Source organism: Paramacrobiotus metropolitanus, unplaced genomic scaffold, assembly GCF_019649055.1.
Source record: "Paramacrobiotus metropolitanus isolate TYO unplaced genomic scaffold, Prichtersi_v1.0 Parri_scaffold0000100, whole genome shotgun sequence".
NCBI lineage: Eukaryota > Metazoa > Tardigrada > Eutardigrada > Parachela > Macrobiotidae > Paramacrobiotus > Paramacrobiotus metropolitanus.
Window position 1 is genome coordinate 134,877 of NW_026570320.1, and position 20,362 is coordinate 155,238.

The 20,362-nt window shown below is 40.3% G+C and overlaps 6 protein-coding genes across 10 annotated transcripts; 2 read left to right on the forward strand and 4 right to left on the reverse strand.

The window, feature by feature from the left end:
• Nucleotides 1-1,429: 1,429 nt before the first annotated feature.
• On the forward strand, nt 1,430-4,502 carry LOC129597123 (high choriolytic enzyme 1-like). Its single transcript, XM_055494566.1, has 6 exons — nt 1,430-1,491; nt 2,599-2,675; nt 2,948-3,031; nt 3,177-3,297; nt 3,588-3,766; nt 3,965-4,502. The coding sequence occupies exons 2-6, from the start codon at nt 2,615-2,617 to the stop codon at nt 4,183-4,185; spliced, it is 666 nt and encodes a 221-aa protein (XP_055350541.1). The 5' UTR covers nt 1,430-1,491; nt 2,599-2,614; the 3' UTR covers nt 4,186-4,502.
• A 343-nt stretch (nt 4,503-4,845) lies between these two features.
• On the forward strand, nt 4,846-9,215 carry LOC129597122 (bifunctional purine biosynthesis protein ATIC-like). The gene is made up of 10 exons (XM_055494565.1): nt 4,846-5,085; nt 5,162-5,361; nt 5,715-5,956; nt 6,064-6,136; nt 6,435-6,591; nt 6,828-7,237; nt 7,319-7,447; nt 7,685-8,020; nt 8,278-8,373; nt 8,750-9,215. The coding sequence occupies exons 1-10, from the start codon at nt 5,073-5,075 to the stop codon at nt 8,867-8,869; spliced, it is 1,776 nt and encodes a 591-aa protein (XP_055350540.1). The 5' UTR covers nt 4,846-5,072; the 3' UTR covers nt 8,870-9,215.
• Nucleotides 9,216-10,186: 971 nt separating this feature from the next.
• Nucleotides 10,187-12,673, reverse strand: LOC129597129 (uncharacterized). Of its 2 annotated transcripts, none has more exons than XM_055494572.1 (4): nt 12,642-12,673; nt 12,339-12,426; nt 11,655-11,949; nt 10,187-10,613 (listed from the first exon to the last, which is right to left on the reverse strand). In XM_055494572.1, exons 1-4 carry the CDS (start codon nt 12,656-12,658, stop codon nt 10,492-10,494), a joined length of 522 nt encoding a protein of 173 aa, XP_055350547.1. In that variant the 5' UTR covers nt 12,659-12,673; the 3' UTR covers nt 10,187-10,491. The 2 variants fall into 2 exon arrangements, with proteins under 2 accessions (XP_055350547.1, XP_055350548.1); XM_055494573.1 differs by having other exon boundaries at nt 12,604-12,665.
• An 819-nt stretch (nt 12,674-13,492) lies between these two features.
• Nucleotides 13,493-15,617, reverse strand: LOC129597127 (uncharacterized). 3 transcript variants are annotated; one of them, XM_055494570.1, is made up of 3 exons: nt 14,900-15,617; nt 14,151-14,430; nt 13,493-14,062 (listed from the first exon to the last, which is right to left on the reverse strand). In XM_055494570.1, exons 1-3 carry the CDS (start codon nt 14,963-14,965, stop codon nt 13,875-13,877), a joined length of 534 nt encoding a protein of 177 aa, XP_055350545.1. In that variant the 5' UTR covers nt 14,966-15,617; the 3' UTR covers nt 13,493-13,874. The 3 variants fall into 3 exon arrangements, with proteins under 3 accessions (XP_055350545.1, XP_055350544.1, XP_055350546.1); XM_055494569.1 differs by having other exon boundaries at nt 14,139-14,430; XM_055494571.1 differs by having other exon boundaries at nt 14,129-14,430.
• An 882-nt stretch (nt 15,618-16,499) lies between these two features.
• LOC129597074 (protein farnesyltransferase/geranylgeranyltransferase type-1 subunit alpha-like) lies at nt 16,500-18,922 on the reverse strand. Of its 2 annotated transcripts, none has more exons than XM_055494511.1 (5): nt 18,691-18,922; nt 17,931-18,492; nt 17,572-17,862; nt 17,428-17,490; nt 16,500-17,115 (listed from the first exon to the last, which is right to left on the reverse strand). In XM_055494511.1, the coding sequence occupies exons 2-5, from the start codon at nt 18,437-18,439 to the stop codon at nt 16,803-16,805; spliced, it is 1,176 nt and encodes a 391-aa protein (XP_055350486.1). In that variant the 5' UTR covers nt 18,440-18,492; nt 18,691-18,922; the 3' UTR covers nt 16,500-16,802. The 2 variants fall into 2 exon arrangements, with proteins under 2 accessions (XP_055350486.1, XP_055350485.1); XM_055494510.1 differs by having other exon boundaries at nt 16,501-17,115; nt 17,931-18,479.
• A 539-nt stretch (nt 18,923-19,461) lies between these two features.
• On the reverse strand, nt 19,462-20,334 carry LOC129597088 (translocon-associated protein subunit beta-like). Its single transcript, XM_055494527.1, has 2 exons — nt 20,195-20,334; nt 19,462-20,134 (listed from the first exon to the last, which is right to left on the reverse strand). Exons 1-2 carry the CDS (start codon nt 20,317-20,319, stop codon nt 19,552-19,554), a joined length of 708 nt encoding a protein of 235 aa, XP_055350502.1. The 5' UTR covers nt 20,320-20,334; the 3' UTR covers nt 19,462-19,551.
• Between the last annotated feature and the right edge of the window lie 28 nt (nt 20,335-20,362).

Sequence of the window (20,362 nt, forward strand, 5' to 3'; positions counted from 1 at the left end):
AAAACCAGTAAAGATCCCAGATGACGGACCGGTCGCTTGAGCGACTCGGCTCGGGACTCCAACGCCGCGGCGGACGGACGCCGACAGGCCGGCCGATTGACCGAGGCGCAGCTGCTTTGTGTGCCATGCAGCTGTCGCGCTTCCTCGCGTTCCCGGTAGAAATAGCAGTTTTTCTCTGGATATTGGGCAGTTCTCCTAAAGTACTGACCACGCTCTCCGCTTGGCTGCTTTCTGCTTCATCACGGTCATCCGACGGCAGCGCCGGTGATTGTTGCACTGCATCGTGATCGCCGGCATTCGGGCTATCGTCTTCATCAAAAGAGGCAATATTGACAAGTCCAGGAAAATCGGGATTGCAGAACAGCTCAAACATTTGAAATTCTGGTATTCGTTCGTACGAAATATCGATCGTAATTGACTCCACCGAAGGTGTTTTCGGTGTGGACCACGAAGACGTTTTGGACAATACGGTTTTGGCTTTGCGAACGCCTGTATACCCAGATCCAGGAAGACTGGAAGGATATGGGCGGTAAGGCTCAGACACTGCGCGCCGTGCGGCAGTTTTAGTTGGGATTCGAACACGGTCTGCTTCATTTGCCGAATTGGTTGAAGTTAGACACTGGATGGTTTCGTCGTTGGGATCGTTATTAGTATTACTAACAATATCACTGGCCATATTTTAATCGCAGCGCACACATATATGAAATTTTACTGACCTTTGAAGATTAAGCATGAGCCAAAGTAAAATAAATAAGTCATGAGGTCACGCGCTGACTTTAAAGGTGAAACAAAAATACTAATAGATGCAACAACGTGTATTTGTGTCGAAGCAAATTAATTCAAGCAATCCTGATTCCTGAAGTGAAGCATGGATGCGTATATGGACGCGGTTCTTGTACGGACCATAATAATTATGGTCCTTAAATGCGTAGTGTTTGCGGACAATATTTTGATTTATTATCGTAAAGCGAGATACAGTAGAATTAAAGGGATGTCAGTGTAGAACTAGTACTAATCCAACCGGCAGTTTTATCCATAAAGCTCTCGCTACAGAAGCAAATTAGGATAACTTCCGCCGTACCGTGGTTTGTCTTGCGTTCGCCTCTGAAAACCATAAACATTCCCTTCCTGATTCTCTGACTGTGTGGAGAGCAACTCGGCGACAAGAGCATGTACATATGCATCAGGTAATATTATTCATGATACCGGTTAAAAATAACAGCTACTGTATTGTGTTAAATCACAAGTTGCAATCGAAAACTTCCTCAATCGGGAAGGGAGAGACTAACTAAGTTGAAATAATAAATCGGTGTGAATTCAGTTTTTTTTATACTAAAGAGTGCATACCAATTTGTATTTTTTGGCGAACGACCTCACCGGTCAGCACCAAGGTACAAAGCGTAAATAATGCAGTTATTTCAGGCCCAGTTCTAAAAACAGACTAGTGAGTGTAGTCTGTAGTTATGCTGTTTTTATTTCCCGTATCATCAGGTACGTTAGCATGTTCGCTGAAAATTTCAAATTTTTTTCTGAAAATATGTCGTCGGTGTTTTGAATTTTTATTGTGAATTTTACAATTAGTCAAATTCTTAATTCATGCATTCGCAGTAGTGTTTTCAGGTACGATAATGCTAGTGTTAGCAGTATTCACTCGTCAATACTTTGCTCTATCAAATTAGATATATACAGATAGGCGCTATTATAGTAAATAAAAAAATTAAGATTCGTAATAATTTAAATAATCGAATGACACCACAGTTTTCATAAGATTAATCATACATCAGTCTTCTATTACCATATTATTATATTAATTAACCAGAAATATATCTATGAAATCGAAACTTACAATTAGGTTTGTTAGTAATGGCGCCAGGCCAAACTGCTGTACCATTGAACAATCATGAATCATAAGCTTCGTGATAATTGTTTTAGGCTAGCAGCACTCAACAAGACGGCCGTTGCCGAAGTTCCGGCAAGCAGTTGGCGAATTGCTTAGTATCGTGACGTTTAATTTGCTGTACTACTATACAACGGTGCAGCAGTGCAGCTTTATTTACTGTTAGTTGGAGTGGGAAATTCTTCCACACTTGCAGATTTATAAACATATTAATTTTTGACCTGGCTCACCTGTTGAACTGGTACGGATATCATTTCTAGAAATTGTACTGTCTTCAAGCTGAGTATTCGTAAATAAAAGCGTAACCACGGATGCGAAACAATTTGCGATGTCAGAGTACAAATTAAAATTTTGTTCGCATAGAAAAAGTGAGGCCAAACACCTCATGATACCTCGATCAATCCTCGTGTACAGAACAGTATATAACAGACCTCTAGTAATTTCCGTACTCGGCGAATATCAAAACATAATCAATCCAGTCAAGCGTGATGTAATTCAGGAGATGGCACAATATAAGACAAAGCGCAAAAACCCAAGACAGTTAAATATTGTTCACAGTGTAATATCAATATCGACAAACTGAACGGCATGTTTTAGATTTACCAGCCATTTTTCATTTTCGTTACCATAAGACATTTTTTGGTAACATTTCGGATTTGCTTAAAACCCGAATAATAATTGAATAAAAGTTATTTTTATAGCATTTTTGTTGCTGCAATGGGACCATCTGTTCTGCTTCGCTTTTCGGCTGGACTGCTCTTATTGTCACAATTGTCAGGTACAAATACAATACGTAGTTCTTTACACAGTTTTATCACGAGTGACTTCACGCGTGTCTCTGTAATTCTGTATTTCTTCGATATAAATGCGATTTTGTACTTACCATTAGATATAAATGCTCTATACATCGCAAAATTAGAGCTGCATGCAGATACAGAAGTCCTAAATACGATATCACGTTATGTTTGTGACCTTATGTCGCATACAGTTATACTGTACTGCAGCACGCATTAGGTATTTCTGTAATTTTAAAATCTTTTACTTTTCCAGATTTTGTCGAGGCCAAACGATGGGAGACATACAAAAGCTTATGGCCGGGAGCCGTAATACCTTATCAGACTTCGAAATCAGTTCGTAAGTGTATCATAGCATTAAAAAATTTAATAGTACAAGTAATTAGTTAATAGATTTAGACATCATCAGTTGTAAATAATGCCTAATTGAAAACAGCACTTAACCTACACTCTTATTACAGTCCTTGCTTGTTGTGATGTTTCAGAGTTCACTGATTCCAAAGGTGAACTTCAAGGGGCAATGGACGAAATTCATAGCAACACATGCATCAGATTTGTTCCGCGAACCAACGAAGAAGACTTTGTACAAATTTCAGCTGGATTAGAGTAAGTCTACACCAGTTAATATTAAAAATGTTGAAATTAACCAACAAAAAGGACCGATATATATAGTTATAGGACGACCTTGCAATCTAACCAGTCCAAAAGCTAAATTAAAAAACTTTTATATATACGAGTACATTGTATACATTCACAGCCTTTAAATTAAGTACAGGCCGGCTGCAAGCAACATTATGTGTGCCATATGGATGTGCGCGATCGAATCAAAACACCTAAATATTATTGTGTTCTCATAATTATGCGTGTAATATCAATTAAAAAAATCTCATTGTCAGTTGCCATACCCCTATTGGAAAAAAAGGAAAAGAACAGGTGCTAGTTGTGCAAATTCCTTTTTGCTTGGAAAGGCGCAAACTTCTTCGGCAGCTACTTCGCGTTTTGGGACTTCCGAATGAACAATCACGCCCGGATCGCGATCAGTACATTACTATCAACCTGAGCAATGTTGCTGTTTGTAAGTATAACAATTGTTTAAAGTGCTCCTACTGGACATAATATTACCGCAATCTAAGATTAATGTAAAAGCTGTAAGCATCGTAAAACCAAAATTTAGGTGGACGAACACAAAACAGTCAGTAATAATTCGATTCGCCCAAACTGTTTCAATTAACGGCGCGTAGTCATGGGCTGTACTTGTAATTCTTTAATCTAGTGGACGCTCCAATTTTTGCTAAACTGAATGCTACGGAGTTGGACTTGCCGCTGGATGATTTGCCGTACGACTACAATTCTATTATGCATGCCGACGCTGAGTACAAAGCACTGAACAATACCATCCCCACAATTATTCCTCTGGAAAATGGTGTGACGGTGGGAAAGGCTACCGGGCTTTCCTCTGTCGATATTATGAAACTGAACCTGCTTTACTGTTAAACGTTCCATGACGGTGACATTATAACCGCTTAGTTTGCTGCTGATGTTATATTAACATTGTTTTGTATTTGATGCAAACGATTTTTTATTTGATCATGCATGTGGGAGTTTCGCACATTAATTTAACATTGGTGTAGCTTTGTGCCTAGGACATAATCTGATAATTACTGACAATAATTGCATAATGCGTAGAAAATGCGTAGAAAATATAACAATAATTTATTGTTATATTTTCTACGCATTCTGTACTGGCATATTGTACTGCAGCGATACCGGAAGCACTGCCCACGACTTGAACAAATTAAAGGTCACAGTGATACTGCATCATATTAGCTGAAAAACCGATCGGTTGAATTTTTTAAAGTACTCAAGTACCACTACATATTATAGGCTGAATTTCTGAAAAGTGTTGTAAAAGATAACCAGTTTACCGGTATTCTGTAAAATTTGACAGTTGTATACCTTGCCCACAACGTTCTTCCATAGAAAGAACGTTTTCTATGGTTCTTCAAGAAAAATTATCATCGGTGCCATTTCTAGAAAATTCCATGCACGCGGTGGAATTTCCACCTATCCTTCGAATTTTAAATTATTGCAACAAAAGTTTTCAAAAAATTGGTTCAAGTTATGGTTATTCTATGCCAACGTACACGTACGTACTGTATATGGGCAAATTAGCAGTGCGAGTCGGCCCCGGTGTCGGGCAGTCTGTCTCAGCTGACCGAAGTCCACAGAGTGCTTGCTCGTATCATGTAGTTCCGCAGTATAAAATCGTGACTGCAGGGACTGCTGTCGACGGCACGATAAGCTGATAGCCAGATAATTTTGGGGACAGTAACTGCACAACTTTTCCGCGGTGAATTCGGAGCTCTACTTGCATAATAAAAATGGCTAAGAAGGGTAAGAAAAGCTTGGGTAAAATCTGTTCTCAAAAATTCCATGTGCATATGTTTCCACTGATTTCGGGTCTCTTTAGAAATTGCGTTATTGAGTGTTTGGGACAAGAACGGTCTGCTGGATCTGGCGCGCGGATTGCTGGAGGCGGGTTTCGAGTTGGTTGCCTCAGGAGGGACCTCCAAGTTTTTGCGCAGCCAGTCCCTTCCTGTCAGCGATGTAGCCGATATCACAGGTGCCCAGGAGATGCTCGATGGTCGGGTCAAAACACTGCATCCAGTGGTTAGTAAAGCTAATTAGGCAGGTAAAACATTGGTTGGTACCAGCACAGAAGATTGCATGTGCCGCACATGCTAGGTAGTAGGTATGCTGTACGCTGTGCTATCGGTATATCTGACTGCAATCTAAAAATATTGTCGTATTCCGTAGCAGGGTAATTTAGTATTTTCAGTTTTATTGCCTTTTTTTATTGTTGTTATTAATTTTGGTGTTTAGTGGTATACATTCTGGACGGACTGGACCTGTAGTTCAGCTTAAAATAGCTTATTTATGAGCTCATTAAGAAATTACCAGTAATACCTGCAAATATCAGCACTTTTAAAATGAGGCACTGATACAGGAATTTTTCTTTCTAGGTTCATGGGGGTATTCTTGCCCGCCCAACTGAAAAAGACGAAAGCGACTTGGCACAACAGAATATTCGTAAAATCCGCTTTGTGGTCTGCAATTTATATCCATTTGTGGAGACCGTTAAACGCACGAACAACGAGGCAGAGATAATCGAGAACATCGACATCGGTGGTGTGACTTTGCTGCGAGCTGCAGCGAAAAATCACACAAGAGTAACGGTCCTGTCGGATCCCAGCGATTACAAGAAGTATAACTCTGAAATTTATTACAGTTATAGGAACTTCTTTTGGATTAAATGCCTAAAGTAGTTTCGGTTTTGTCACAATTACTTACTGCAAATGGGTTTTATTTCAGGGTTCTGAGTGAAATTCAAGGGAATAACATGAAAGATACCAGCCTTCCGACTCGTCAAGGTCTAGCATTGAAAGTAAGCTTTCTATCAATACTATCATACTCGTACACGACTCATGTGAACTCTGAATGTAAGGATTATTGTTAATGAAATTAAATGATGGATATAAAATTAATGAAATAAAAACATAGACATTTTCTCTACCCCAACACACAAATAACTATTTATAGCAGAAAACTTGGGCCACAAATTAGTGATTTTTATTCTGATGCATGATGAAATAGTTCCTTGCCTTCTGTCCTAATGTAAAATCGTAGCTTATCAGTGGCAGAGAAGATACCCTGAAATGTCAAATAATGGCCAACTTTTTTAGGCATTTACAATGACTGCTGATTATGATGCCGCAATTTCCGACTTTTTCCGCCGACGTTACAGCGCTGGTCAATCGCAACTGGCGATGCGTTATGGAATCAATCCGCATCAGGCACCAGCTCAGATTTACACCAAACATGGAAACCTTCCTGTTACGGGTATGAATAAAAGGAACTAACTGCATTACTGCACACAGTCTGCTAAGTTTGTACCTAATTTTGGATAAGTGCTTTGCGGTGCTTGCACCACATCAGTGGTTCGTTTACCTAGCGTGCTGAAATGTACAGATAGGTATTTTTCAGCAAAGTTTATTCGTTAGCGGAATTAGTTTTTCTGTACATTAAGGCTGTCTGTAAAATACAGAGACAACGAAAACGTTTTCCTTTGTCCCTAGTGATTAACGGCTCACCGGGTTTTATCAACATGTGCGATGCTCTCAACGGGTGGCAGTTGGTGCGGGAATTAAAAGCGGCACTGCAGCTTCCGGCGGCGGCATCCTTTAAACACGTCAGCCCAGCGGGAGCGGCCGTCGGTGTGGCACTAACTCCGGAACAGGCGGAGCTGTGTCAAGTGGCGGATCTGTTGCCCAAGCTGACGCCGTTAGCCACGGCGTATGCGCGGGCGCGCGGTGCTGATCGGATGTCGTCCTTTGGGGATTTCATCGCTCTGTCCGATGTGTGCGACGAAGCAACAGCGCACATTATATCCCGAGAAGTCTCTGATGGAGTGATTGCTCCGGGATATAGCGCGGAAGCTGAGAAAATATTGAAAAAGAAGAAGAATGGGGCCTATTGCATGCTACAGGTAATTACTGCTGGAGTGCCTGCAACTCACGCATCACCGCGAGCATAATGGCGCTTGTCCTTTACGGTGCCGCATTCTTAGATTGACCCCGCCTATGAGCCGGAGGAAATGGAGATTCGCACTCTGTTCGGCTTGCAAATGGAGCAAAAGCGGAATGACCGAGCTATCACCGCTGACCGTTTTAAGAACACTGTGACCTCCAATAAAATGGTATCTTTACCTTGTTAATCTGACTCTGATGTTACCTGAATATTTTCTACAAATTAACATTGCTTCATGCAGCGTTTCTGCTTACAAAAATAGATCCCTATTTATTATGCGCTGTAGTTTGCATAGATGAAAAACTGCACCGAGAGTAATATTACTTCGTTCTAATAAAAATATTATATTAGAATGAGAATGCAAAAAAATTTGTCCAAAAACATGAAATATTTTGTGTATTTCTAGCTGGGAGAGGACGCACTGCGTGATCTTTTGGTGGCCACCATCGCCGTTAAATACACGCAGTCGAATTCAGTATGCTTTGCTCGGGATGGACAAGTCGTTGGCATCGGTGCGGGACAGCAGTCGCGTATCCACTGTGTTCGAATTGCTGCGGCCAAAACCGAAAACTGGTGGCTGCGATTGCATCCACGCATCCTTGGTTTCCAGTTTAAGAAGGGAGTAAAACGAGCCGACATTGCGAACGCTATCGATGCGTACGTACTGGACGTGGTGGACCAGGACATGCCGAAAGAGCAATTTGAAAGTCTCTTTGAAAATGTTCCGGCTCCTCTGACGCTGGTGAGGAAATGAATACCAAAATATGCAGAAAGAATTCGCGAATATTTAAACTGATTAGAAACAGGTGCCAGTTGATTTTGTACAGCTATGATCTACCGTATATTTTTCGATTGTCAAAGACTTAATGCATCTAATTGCTGCTCTTTGCTTTGTGAGTTATCCTGCATCACCCTCCAGTGATTGGATGTTTATTCATTCATTTTGTTATTAGTTCTATATTGAACAGTGCCATCTGTATCTGTTTTTGCGCTTTTTAGGAAGAACGAAGGGAATGGATTGCCAAACTCGACAAAGTTACGTTGAGTTCCGATGCTTTTTTCCCATTCCGTGACAGTATCGACAGGGCAGCAGCGGTATGGCAGTAAAAGTCTGTTAGATGAGACGTTTTAAGGCGGAATTACTTTTCGAGAGCGGCACGAAAACGTAAATTTGTTTTGCATGTAGCTCCATTTCGTGAGCAGTATTTTGTGTTGCTTTGAAGCACTTTTGGTAGATATAATAGCTACCAGTAGAAGTGGAACTATAACAAAATATGATGTGCATTTATATATGCAAAATGTGCTGTACCTTTACGCATTTAGTTTGCATAAATTCGTGGAAATTACCGATTTTCGTAACGCAGTTTTCTGCCTTCGAGTATTGTAAATTAATGTTTAGTTTATTAGTAATACTTAGAGGATTGTTAAAATGGTCTAAATGTCAGCATTTTAACGGAATTTCCTTTAACAGAGCGGTGTGGAATACGTTACCAGTCCGGGAGGCTCCACACAGGACGATGCTGTTATAGAAGCCGCTAACCAGCACAATATGGTGCTTATCCACACCGGACTGCGTCTGTTCCACCATTAGTTGGTTCACAATAGTTACACTGGACGACAAAAAGAAGTTGATGAGCCGCGACCGCACACTGGCCGGTCGATTTCAACTTCTTTTCGTCGTCCATTGTATGTCTGAGTATGAATATGGTAGCATTGCAATTCAGGTTTATCTTTACTGTATCTTTAAGTTATAACAGTTGATAACAGTATTTGGAATACTTTATTTTTGGGATTTATCTTTGATAAGATGATTAAGCCAACGTTACCAGAAGTTTTTTAAGAATAATTTTCATATTTGGTATTATTCTTTGCATGGGTGTGGTTTTGTACTGTCTCTCGGCTTTAAGTATTTGAACAATAAAATAACGGAGTGTTTGCAGCGCTGCTGCAATCGGGAATTCAATACTGCAGTTCCAGAAAGCAATTTCGTAATTTGACTTTTGTGGGCAAGGATCGGCAGTCCATTACGTGCTTAAGGGCGATATGCTGTTTGATAGCCCGAAAGAGCGATGTTACCATTGTTCCAACTTTCATGCCCAGCATTATTTTAAAGCTTTAACATTCTCTGGATAAACAGCCATTGAATGGCTATCGCCTAACGGGTTTGTATACAGTTGTGCTCAATGAAGCTAGGCGTGAACCCTTCACGGCGGGTGATGACGTGAGTAGGATCGATTTGTTTCTGGAATCCCCATAGAAAACCGGCTCCCGGCCGGAAACGTTTAACGCTCTCATGTTTGATGAATTTGTATACCTAAATCGTCCTCGATATGGCCAATGTTGGCAGGAAAAATATTTCTTGAGGAAGAGGGAGCGAGAGAAAAAGATTAAATTTCCATCGATGAATTCTTCATAAAACATGTATATCGCCGATCGTGCGCACTAACAATGGAATACGACTTTAGCGAATCGGACGGAACCGGCTCGATTACAGACTATGCCGTTCAGGGGATTCGAAATACAGGATGTAAAACCACCCAGGCAAAAATAATTTCTTTCCAGAAGCCGGAAATTAAAGCCACGAAGCGCCGTTTATTGCCCGCCTTAGATGAAACTGATAATTTAAGCAAAATGATTACACATTGTACGGTTTTAATTCTGTAATATTACAGAGTATGTGCATTGTCACCGCTTTAGTCGATTTTGCCGGGCGCGATTTGCAACTTGCGTTAAACATAAATTTAGGCACGTTAATCTACAGATATCTCGTAGATTATGGAGACTGGAAGTAATTAATAGCGGTGCAGCGCATATTAAGTTCGGTACCTTAAAGAAAAAACGGAAAATGCACTATAATCGAGGCTGCTAAATTTCCAAAAGAAAGCTCACTGGTATTACTGCATCGTCAGCATGTATGATTTTATTGGTTTCATGCACATGGTGATTTAGTACCTTATACAACCATATTTAGCACATCATCTGGTCCAGCCACGAACGTACACGTATACTAATACTTTAGTGATGTTTTAACACGAGTCCATCGTCAGTTATACAAAATTATACCGAAAGTCTAGGAAAATTTTATAAAAACTCGTAAAGCAGACATTCTATTAAATTATCTACGAAAATTAAGTATTTTATCAAGCAGAAGTTCCATAAGGCGTACCATGCAATATCACGAGCACGTGTATTGAAATACTCGTAATAATATGATTACTGTCCCATAAGTCTGAAAAAGTTATACCGGGCCATTGGTGCCGCTAACGCATTCTGCAAAGCGGCGTCATTGTCGTTATCAATGAAGTCATCTCCTTTTGCAACACTCGTTGGACGACCTGTAAATGCATACGCGTAAATAAATTTTGAATATAGTAACTGAAAAACAGGCGACACCTGCAATTTGCTATTTGTATAAAAATTCAGCCGGGACCATTTTCGCAAACTACTTATGAGCCTATACAGGAGCACATTAGTTTAAATACCGAACAGTTAAATGGTTATTTGGTCAAGCGTTTTTGTGCAGTTAAAGTGTTTGTGTTTTGGGTAGCAAAAAATTCTTGTATTTGGTTTTGACGTATAGTGCATATTTTCATAAATTCAGTGTGATAAAGGTCTTATCAATCATTGTATTAATGCTCAATAAATATAGTGTCACGTAGAGCGGAGAAGAGATGAAAAAGGCAATTTTGTAAATTGAAGATACACTGATCCGATATTGATCATTTGACCAAACAATCTTCTCCCTAAGGCATGAAAATAATGACGTGATGACAGCTGTTACTGAAATAACTGTAAGCTTTTGTGTGGTCCACTTGTGACTATTGTCAAGGATCTGTAAATGTAAACGTAAGCGGAAACTGCTCGCGCAAACATTGCTGATTTACTTTGGTACCAAGCTTCAGGATCACAACTAATTCCAGTGCATAAACCCTTTCGATTAGTTCAGCTTAAGTGCTCGATTGGCCTTTATCAAACTTTAACCAGTATGGATCAAAGCTAATAAAAATTTTGTCTTGTTTCAACAAAGAAAACCAGAACCATACACAAAAAGCGTTTCTGGAATCGTGCGTTGTTTATGTGCGTAGAACATTTACTGTGAGTACAGTTAAATGGTAAAGGTCAACACACTCTCTGATCTAGCAAAAAGCTGTTGTGATAAGCTAGTCCAGCCGACAAACTGCGACGACCCGTTTAGTTAAATGAATGCATAATCTTGTTTGTATTCTAATAATAAATTGGCCTGATTACCTAATAATTCACATTCCGGCTGATCTACGTCACTAGGTTGTTATTTTAAGCAAATCAAGCAATCAAACGCAAATTTTGCTGCCGGCACACTAAACGCGTGAACACGATTTAATTGTGGTCAAACGTACCGAGAAAGCGTCCAGGATGACCCATACGTTTCCAAGTGCCGACATTGCGCATATCGGCATCAGCATCAAAGCCGGCATCATCCATGGAACTGTCGCTGACCGGTACGAAGCGCCGTGACCCCGGAAAAAACCAGCTGGAAACGGGGACATACGGCACGACGGGCTTTTCCTTGGACACGGGGGGCTTTGCGGCGCCGGTTTCCGGTGTCAGTGGAGCTGGTTGGGAGGGACGATTGTAGTACATTCCGGGATGGGCAACGGCAGCTGCCTGGACCGCACAGTATACCACTGCCACCTGAATGGTATCAATAACAGATTGCACGACCGGTATTCTGTGCGTTGTGGCCAAACGAAATGATCAACCCAGCCCAGCTCATAAGCATAAACGCTTGTAATGACCTTGTGAATAGCAGCAATAATGCAAAGTTCTTGCATCCGAGTCCTGCGCTTACGATTTTTATTAATTTTAAAAAAGAGAAGATAAAATACATTATTTGGAAGAATTTTACCAATTTTCCTTACCATATCATGTTAGTACTTTTGTTATTGTAACCAGCACAGCATAACCTGTTTGGGCTCGAAATAATTGTGCAGCATAAATTACTGCATAAATTACTGTGTATATTACTACACAATAATTTCTGTACATGTACAAGCAAGTATTAGTTAGAAAACGAAGCTTACCACAATGGAGAGAAATATGGCGCACATGGTCGATGACATCTTGCAAACTGGTAACGGGTACGTATACGAACTTGGTAAAGTATCTGCACTAATCAAGGATCAAAACAAGCAGATTAAATAGTGTAGCTACAGCAGAAAACAATGATAGATTCGGTATTCAAATTATGCGGTAATGTAAAATAACTGCGTGAGATTATAGTGAATCCTTCTTATATACTGAAATATCTTATCCGGAATCTAGCATTTAAATATTATGTGCGCTTACGATGCTGTAATTATCGTGTACCCGCCTCTGGCACGTACCAATTCACGTTAAACATCAAAGGGAAAAAGGCGCCAGTTAGAACGTTTGTAAATGGAAGCTTTACCCATTCAAGGACCCACATTGGCAATTCTCCCACTGGAAAGCTCCGCCTGTTACCGCCTTTTTAGTGTCCCATTTCGTACTCATGCCGTTCCCAATGATAATCGAGTACACGACGTTAATTGATTCTTTTAGCCCTGTACCACGTTCTGCTGTGGACCTGTGGTGCTGATCGCTGCATTTGTTGTGATATATAGGAGGAGCCGTTGCTTCCTGTCGAACCGGAAATAGCCGGCAGTACTACATCTCGCTACTAGACGATGCCAGCAACCACCCATTTCGAGGGCGCACAAATTCGACCATTGCCAGTCTTACATAAAAAACTGATAATTATTATAAACAACATCAAATCGTATGCAGAGCACAAAACAACAAACTGCCTTTTCGGGACATCTATGTCAGTATAGATTAAAAGCACCGCATAGATACTGTAGATACTCTGCATGTGTAAATGTGGTACTTGAAAACTCAATTTTCAAAGAACAGAGAAAATTTAGAGAGGCGTTGCAAGTCGTATAAGGTGTACAATGTACTTACATTACAATCCTGGAAACTGATTTCCCAATAATGGGTACTTTAGTGGGAGCGGCTATTTGCCCCCAAGGAAGGTCAGCATTTTTTACAATCTTACGGGTTTTATTAACAGAAATGCGATAAAAACACTAACATATACGTTGGTGCCTTACGTAAGGCGCACTCGACTGTTTAATTAAATTTGGTTACTTGCTGCTTTTCTTAAATTAAAATATTTTGTAACCACCGTTTTTATAAGCAACTAAGAACGAAAGCTTTATTATGCCAGTTTGTGCATGCACTGCATTGATACAATCAATTTAATTTTTTTGTCTTTGTATACAAAACCAAAACATACGAATGATAGAAATCATAGAATGTAGAATGATGAATGTATTTGTATTGCAGTGCAACGCACATCATTGCACTGGGAAAGTACCCCATGCAATATGTCGTATAAGACTAATACTAGTGCCGTAAATTAGGGCACTTAATTTTACGTTTTTTATTTTTTTGGAAATTCCTTTGCCTAGAAAACTGAATGCAAAATTAAGCCTACAAATTAGAGCAAAATCAGTCCTAAAGCATGCGAAATACGGTTTATGTAAGTACGATAAACACATTCTATAAGTCATTAAGCCAAAACTCTGTCTGGAACGTCAAAAGAATGACATTCTAAAAAAGTCATATGGATATTCCACTTCCGGTGGAGGAAAATTTAGGGCCACATCGCTGTAATTCGTATCACTGCGAAATGTTCGAGCAGGTTTCGCAAACATGCCAGCGGTGGCCGTTCGAGGTTGTGGTCTGTACTGACTGTGAAGGTGACTCGGATTAATACCAAAATCTGCAAAACAAATAATAATTTTACAGTAATTTTCGTATCTGAAAGTTGTTATGAAAGATAACTTGCTTAAAGAAACCTTTTTCTTTACTGATGTTATCTGTAGGCCGGTTGATAATATCGGCATCCATTCGGCTTTCCCGCGGTTTCCATGCGCTGTTCAGATCAGGGAAAAACCAGCTGTTAGTAGGCGCTCTGAGAAACAGCGGGCTGATTTCCGGAACGACATCGGCTGAATCAACAGGGGCAATCGGTCTGTTAGCATGCGTGTTAGTTAGTGCTGGAGGTGGACGCCTGTAAAATGCTCGCGGATCCCCAATCGCTGCGCCGTACACGAATCCCGGAAGGAAAGCGGTAATTTGCAATATCATCTGTGGATCAACCAAAATATAGCTATAGACAAAATAAAATTTATTCGTTAGCGTCATAAGTTTCTACATATGTTTTTTTAGTGTGTTCATTGAATGTCATACGGTAAGTTGTCACAGGTACATTTTTGCAATCTGCATAGCCAATATGCTTTTGCAAACGGTAAACAGATTGTCTATAATAGTTAATAATTTAATCTGTTTTGCCTAATCCACAGAATTTTTTAAAGTATGTAACATTTATGCTATATATAAAGGTCGTCAGCTGGGAAACGCTCACTGACGGCTGCAAAACTGATATTCCTATAAAGCCTGGAATTAAATAGCAGTAGCACAATAATACACAATTAAACATTTTTGTCGCCAGATTTAGCAGTAATCTGAATACATTCAAAGGGCACATTCAAGGTGAATATTGTAATAGTCGTCTACTTTGATCACGAAAAACGTATTAAACACCATGTATACGTACCAAGATAACAACAACACGGCAATCACGTTTTGGTAGCATATTCGAATGAGCAGGAAAGAAATCCATTTCACAAAAAAGGTGTATAAAATAAAATGTTATACAGCTGCAGTGGCTCGATGCACCGTCACCTTTACCGTGCAGTTATTACCAAATGCCCGAAGCTGTACCACAGTTGCAAAACGAATATGCCTAGCTTAGAGCAGTTGTGCTTTTATATTTTGCTAACAAATTATCGGCAAACATTCAGAAGTAATATGATTTTTATCCAACTGGATGCTAATGCATTGGTATTTTTATACACTTTAAGCTGTCTTCCTTGGGATCGCGCTCAAATTAAGGCAAGCCTTGTTATGCTCCGTGACACATGAAAGGGCACAATACAGTATGGAAATGGACCATGTAATACAATCAGGCAACTGCCAGTACACTCTGCATGGTAGTGTTAATCCAAAAGTATCGACAGCAATCGGCATGCATTAACTCCGGAGTCAACAACAGTAAAGATCAATTTTCTTTGAATTCCTGCCAGTTGTCCCATAAGATGTGATAGTTAAGGAAGAATGCCTTGATGGATTCTTTAAACCACAACCATAAGAATAACACCAGTTAGAGGCATTGTGCAGCGTTTTCCTGCTGTTGACGCGCGCTGTACCTAGTTTTGCTAACCACCCATAGGAAATTCCTAACTTGCGTTTTTATACATAAATGGAGGAGGATCATGAGATTGCTTTCATTTAAATGTTTTTGGTTTCCTAGTTAGGCTGGGATAAATTTCATTAGTACAATAGCGCATCACTAGTACTGAGCGCAGACTTGTAATGACGGGTGGTGGAGTTGGCGAATTGGTTACCAACTTACAATCATCCGAGTAATGACTTGGACGTCTCAAAACGTCCCCGAATACCGAGTAATGTTTATCAAGATCACATGGTGTAGTGTCACTGCACCTCACTTACGTCCTCCCAAGTAATAGCTGCGATGTGGGAATAATTTTCACAGAAAACTCAGTGAAAGACTGAAGTTTATTGAAGTCTACAAGTCCATGTAAATTTCGGAAGCAATCTGAATGGCGTATAATTTTGTTTTGTGGACGCACTTTTAAATAAATTTAGAGTCAATTATTTTACTTTTTTGCATTTGTCTAAAATAAATAACAGGTTCGTTTTTGAAGTTTAGAAAAAAGATGTGCGAAGCAAATGAAAAATTCGGATTAATCGCGCATCCATGCTTTTTGTGCGCGATGGCCGATGAATATTTCATCCAATTTTCGATGGCATAGCGTGTTCACTTCGACGATTAGCGCAAGATGAGCAAATTTGGTAGTTACGAAAATCGCAACAATAATCGTCCATAACGGTTTAATTGTTAAATTATTGCGAACAATTATTCAATGTGAAAGGTTATTTCATCAGGTCCGCCAGCAGGTTCGCTTCAGTTCACGCAGTTGTCCTATCTAATTGCCGGAGTGATTGGACACACGCCTATTCTAAATTTAACATGACGGCAGCGGCATTGGTTTTTCTCAAAACTACCGCACCCTGCTGAAGCGCTCATGACAGGAGAAAATAGGTCTGGCTCCATCGATTTTGTCTGGCAATCACAACAAATCTTTTCTGATTTGCTCAGTGTACGCCCAGCAAATACCACAACCAAGCCGTAAAGAAAAGCAAAATGCTTTTGATTAGCTTCTGTTAGTTTTATGTTCTTTAATGCTTTTGCTTGGCAGTATGCACAAAGCTGCATACAATGGTGCCTGTGACTACAAAAGCATACCTTAAAGAAGCTGACCTATCGCATCTTCTGTGGTCGGCGTCACATATACTGTATATTAAAAACACCAAGAGGAACAGATAAAAATGGAAAAAATACCAATCAAGTGTTGCGACCACCAACAATAAGCCCATTAAACTTCCTGGAGACTAGCGGCAGAAAGCAAATGCGCGTGTTTGGAGCGTACTCTTTGTTTTATCCATATCCAGTATGCCTTACGAATAACGTCATGCTTTTCTGCAAGATCCACACAGATACTTTCTGCTCGATTCATTAAATGCTGTTTCTCATCCGGCATGCGCGCCTTATGTCCTTGGGAAATGTCTTCTTCGTACATATCAATCATGAAGGCCAACAAGAACGGGGATCGCATATTTTGGTTAAAAAGATCTTCGCAGAAATCACAAATTTTGCCGTAGAACTGTGGCCACTGATCCCGTACCAGTCTGCAATTAATTGTAAGTAAATTAAAATGTTTACCGGGATTTTCAGATCCATAACAAGTCTGTTAAAAAAAACCACACTAAAAGACATGGCTTGTCTTGAATACAAAAGATATTTTAGTGCTGTACTGCAGAGAATGCCAATAAAACTTCAAAAAAATTGCGATTTCATTAATCAAAACAGTGAATATAACTGTATTTATGGTCAAACGCATAAGACAGCACAATACTCACATTAGAGCATGCAATATTATCGGAAATTTAAAACTCGACGAAATTTTTAACTCGCACAAGCAATACCGGTTTTCTGTTTACCCTCTTAGGAAACTCCACGGGCTTTCGTTATGCGACTGCTCCGAAATTCGTGCCAGCGTGAAACTGAAAATAAGAGCACACGTGAATTTGGCAGAATATTCAAAACACGGAAGAAAGCAATCATTCGTAGAAATTTAAACGCACTCAATTTCAGCAGTATTTCCTTCCAGCATGGATTTTTTTCCGCAGGATCTCGGAAGCTCATCCAGTACGAAAAATCTATGCATCCATGCGCTGTTGTTAAAGGGATCTTCGAAAATTAGCTTCTCCGTGAAGCTCAACTCCGAATGTTGTACAATATCGAAATGGCGAAGGACACACTGCCGATGCTGCCAAGCGTGGTAGTTTTTGGCATCACGGCGCAGTATTTTCGCAGTGAAATCAAATTCTTCCGATGGGTCTTTTAACATTTCGACAACTTTTTGCCGATGATACCTAAGCAGTAAACACATCCGAAATAAAAATCAGAAAACTTTGTAAATCAGGAAAATTAAACTTCTCACCAAACTTGATAATTTTTAGGATTTTTTTCAATCACCCGTCCAATGTACTGCAACTCCGCACGAAGATCCGAGTGTAAATGTGTGAGCACTTTTCTCCTGTACATCCAAAGCGTATAATTGGCCGCATTCAATAATGCCGCATCCTCACACAACTGCAGCACTCGCGGGCTCATTTCCCCGGCGGCCATTACGGCACGAAAATATCCAAAGACACTTTTGAACGTGTCCGTATAGGCAATGGGCATCACGGAGCCGGAGACCAGAGGCATCGGCGCAATATCCTGCCACTCCGGACGCTTTTCGTACGGAACAAAGTCTGGCTCGGCATCGCTGTCATCGTCGGAGGGTGATGCGGATGAATCGTCTGCGGGCTTTGAATCATCGGGCAACTGTTTTAAACCTGCGGAATCATCAGGTAAAGATGGCTTTGAACTTTTCACATCCTGCGCGGATACTTCAGAATATGATGGAGGTAGAGGAGGCTCTGGAGCGGACGATCCTGGATCCATCCTGTCGGTGGGGAGGTGTAGCGGGCACGTTATAGAAACCCTTTAAATCAATGCTAGAAACTGTTAAAACGTGTTGCAATATATCCAAATTTTACCTGAAATGCGGCGAAGTAAAAAGTACACAGGGTATTTTAACATTATTATGTGACATGTCACTGTCCATATCCAGTTATCCATTACCAGTTGGCAGCTGGTCTTACCAAATATGCAAACAGCAAATTATGAATACCAAGAGATCACAAGAAACTTACCTGGTCAGCACTGTTTGTGAAACTGCACGGAACGTCGGAACCCAATGTTCTATTGCTAGAGTCTAGACTTCTCACATTTCCAAATTAGTACATAATTAGGTTTACAACTTTACCATTAGTGAGTTTACTTGTGAGAGGGCTGAAAAATCATAAAATATGGCTGAAAGCCTGAAAAGTGAAATCTGATTCACGTTAATTTAAAACGTTTTCTAATCTTCGACAAATTGTGACATCGTCATTTGAGTCATTTCCACCACTACGTACGGGTAGTATAGAGTAAACGCTCACGTAAATGCTGTCCGTGGGGATACCAGCTTTCTGTTTGCCCTTTCAGCACACAAAAATTTTGGGCACCCAGTGCACCGTAGACTCTATGGTATAAGGAAAACTGTTCAGATAATCAGCGGTTCAGACTTCGGGGTTGGAACTTAGAATGTTACAGTATAGGTATTTTGGGAACATAAAATACAGTAGAATAATAAATTAATTATTAATGCGTTTTCTCAGTTTTCTGTTCAAATTTTGGTAAGCATACTCACACACTCCGACCGATCAAGGACGTACTTACTGTAGTGGTCAGCAAATAGCACAAAAAAGCGGATATTTTTGTGTACAGTGTACACTAACCAGCGTGTAGGCATAACTTAATTAAGTTATTGACTGACAAACAGCTAATACAGTACAAATGTGAATGATTTAAAAGCAAATCGCTATTGCATTCTGAAATTAACGCTTGCAAGGTGCAATAATTTTACACGATCTGTCTGTAGATACTGTATCTACAAATTTATATCAACCTTCGCCAATGCTGTTAAAAATACGTCATTTATTAAAACATAAAATCAAGACTCCCTCATCCATTTAGAGCTTCTTATTCAAAACAGTTTTAGAAACATCATATCGACTCTTGCTACGATACCACAACAGATACGGGATGCCCACAGTAGGAATTGTCATAATCAAGAACGTAATCCAGTCAGCATAGTGCGGCGCGAACTGACGATTAAATTGGTTGATTTCCCAGATTTGTCCTTCGCCCGGAGCGGACGTGTAGCCGACGACCAGTGAAGCATCCTGACTTTCTCCACTCTTGTACTGTATGCGTGCCGAAGTGAAATTGAAGCTCATGTAGTGCTTAGGCTGCAGAATGATGACGTGCGATACGTTTTGCGATGGCGGAATGCGATCCCAGTGAGCCTTGGGGAATCCGCTAACCACATCGAATAATTCCTTGTCGAAGTTCTCCTCAATCAAATGCACATCGTACGCCACTGATTCACCGATGTTGTACAAATTGTATTCCACTATCAGGTCCTTTCGCTGCACTAGATACTGATTCAAAATGCGTTTGGCAGCGAGGATACGAGCCGCACCGGGTTCTTGAGCAGAAACGACGCTTATGAGGATCACTCCAACGAGAAGCCTTAGCGAACGCATTTTCTTCCTGTACCAAAAAGAAAGCATCTTGTTAAAGAGAAACTTACAGGACAATTAGAATGCTTACCTCGAATAAACTCCGCAAAAAATCAAAAATAAGTGCTTGCTCAAGATGCTTGGAAATCTCCAAATGAAATAAATTTTAATAGATTTGGAAGCGGCGACATCTAAACAAATGGGCGGAGCAAGCATAACTTCCACGTCCTCTCCAACTCACGGAGTTTGTACGAGCACC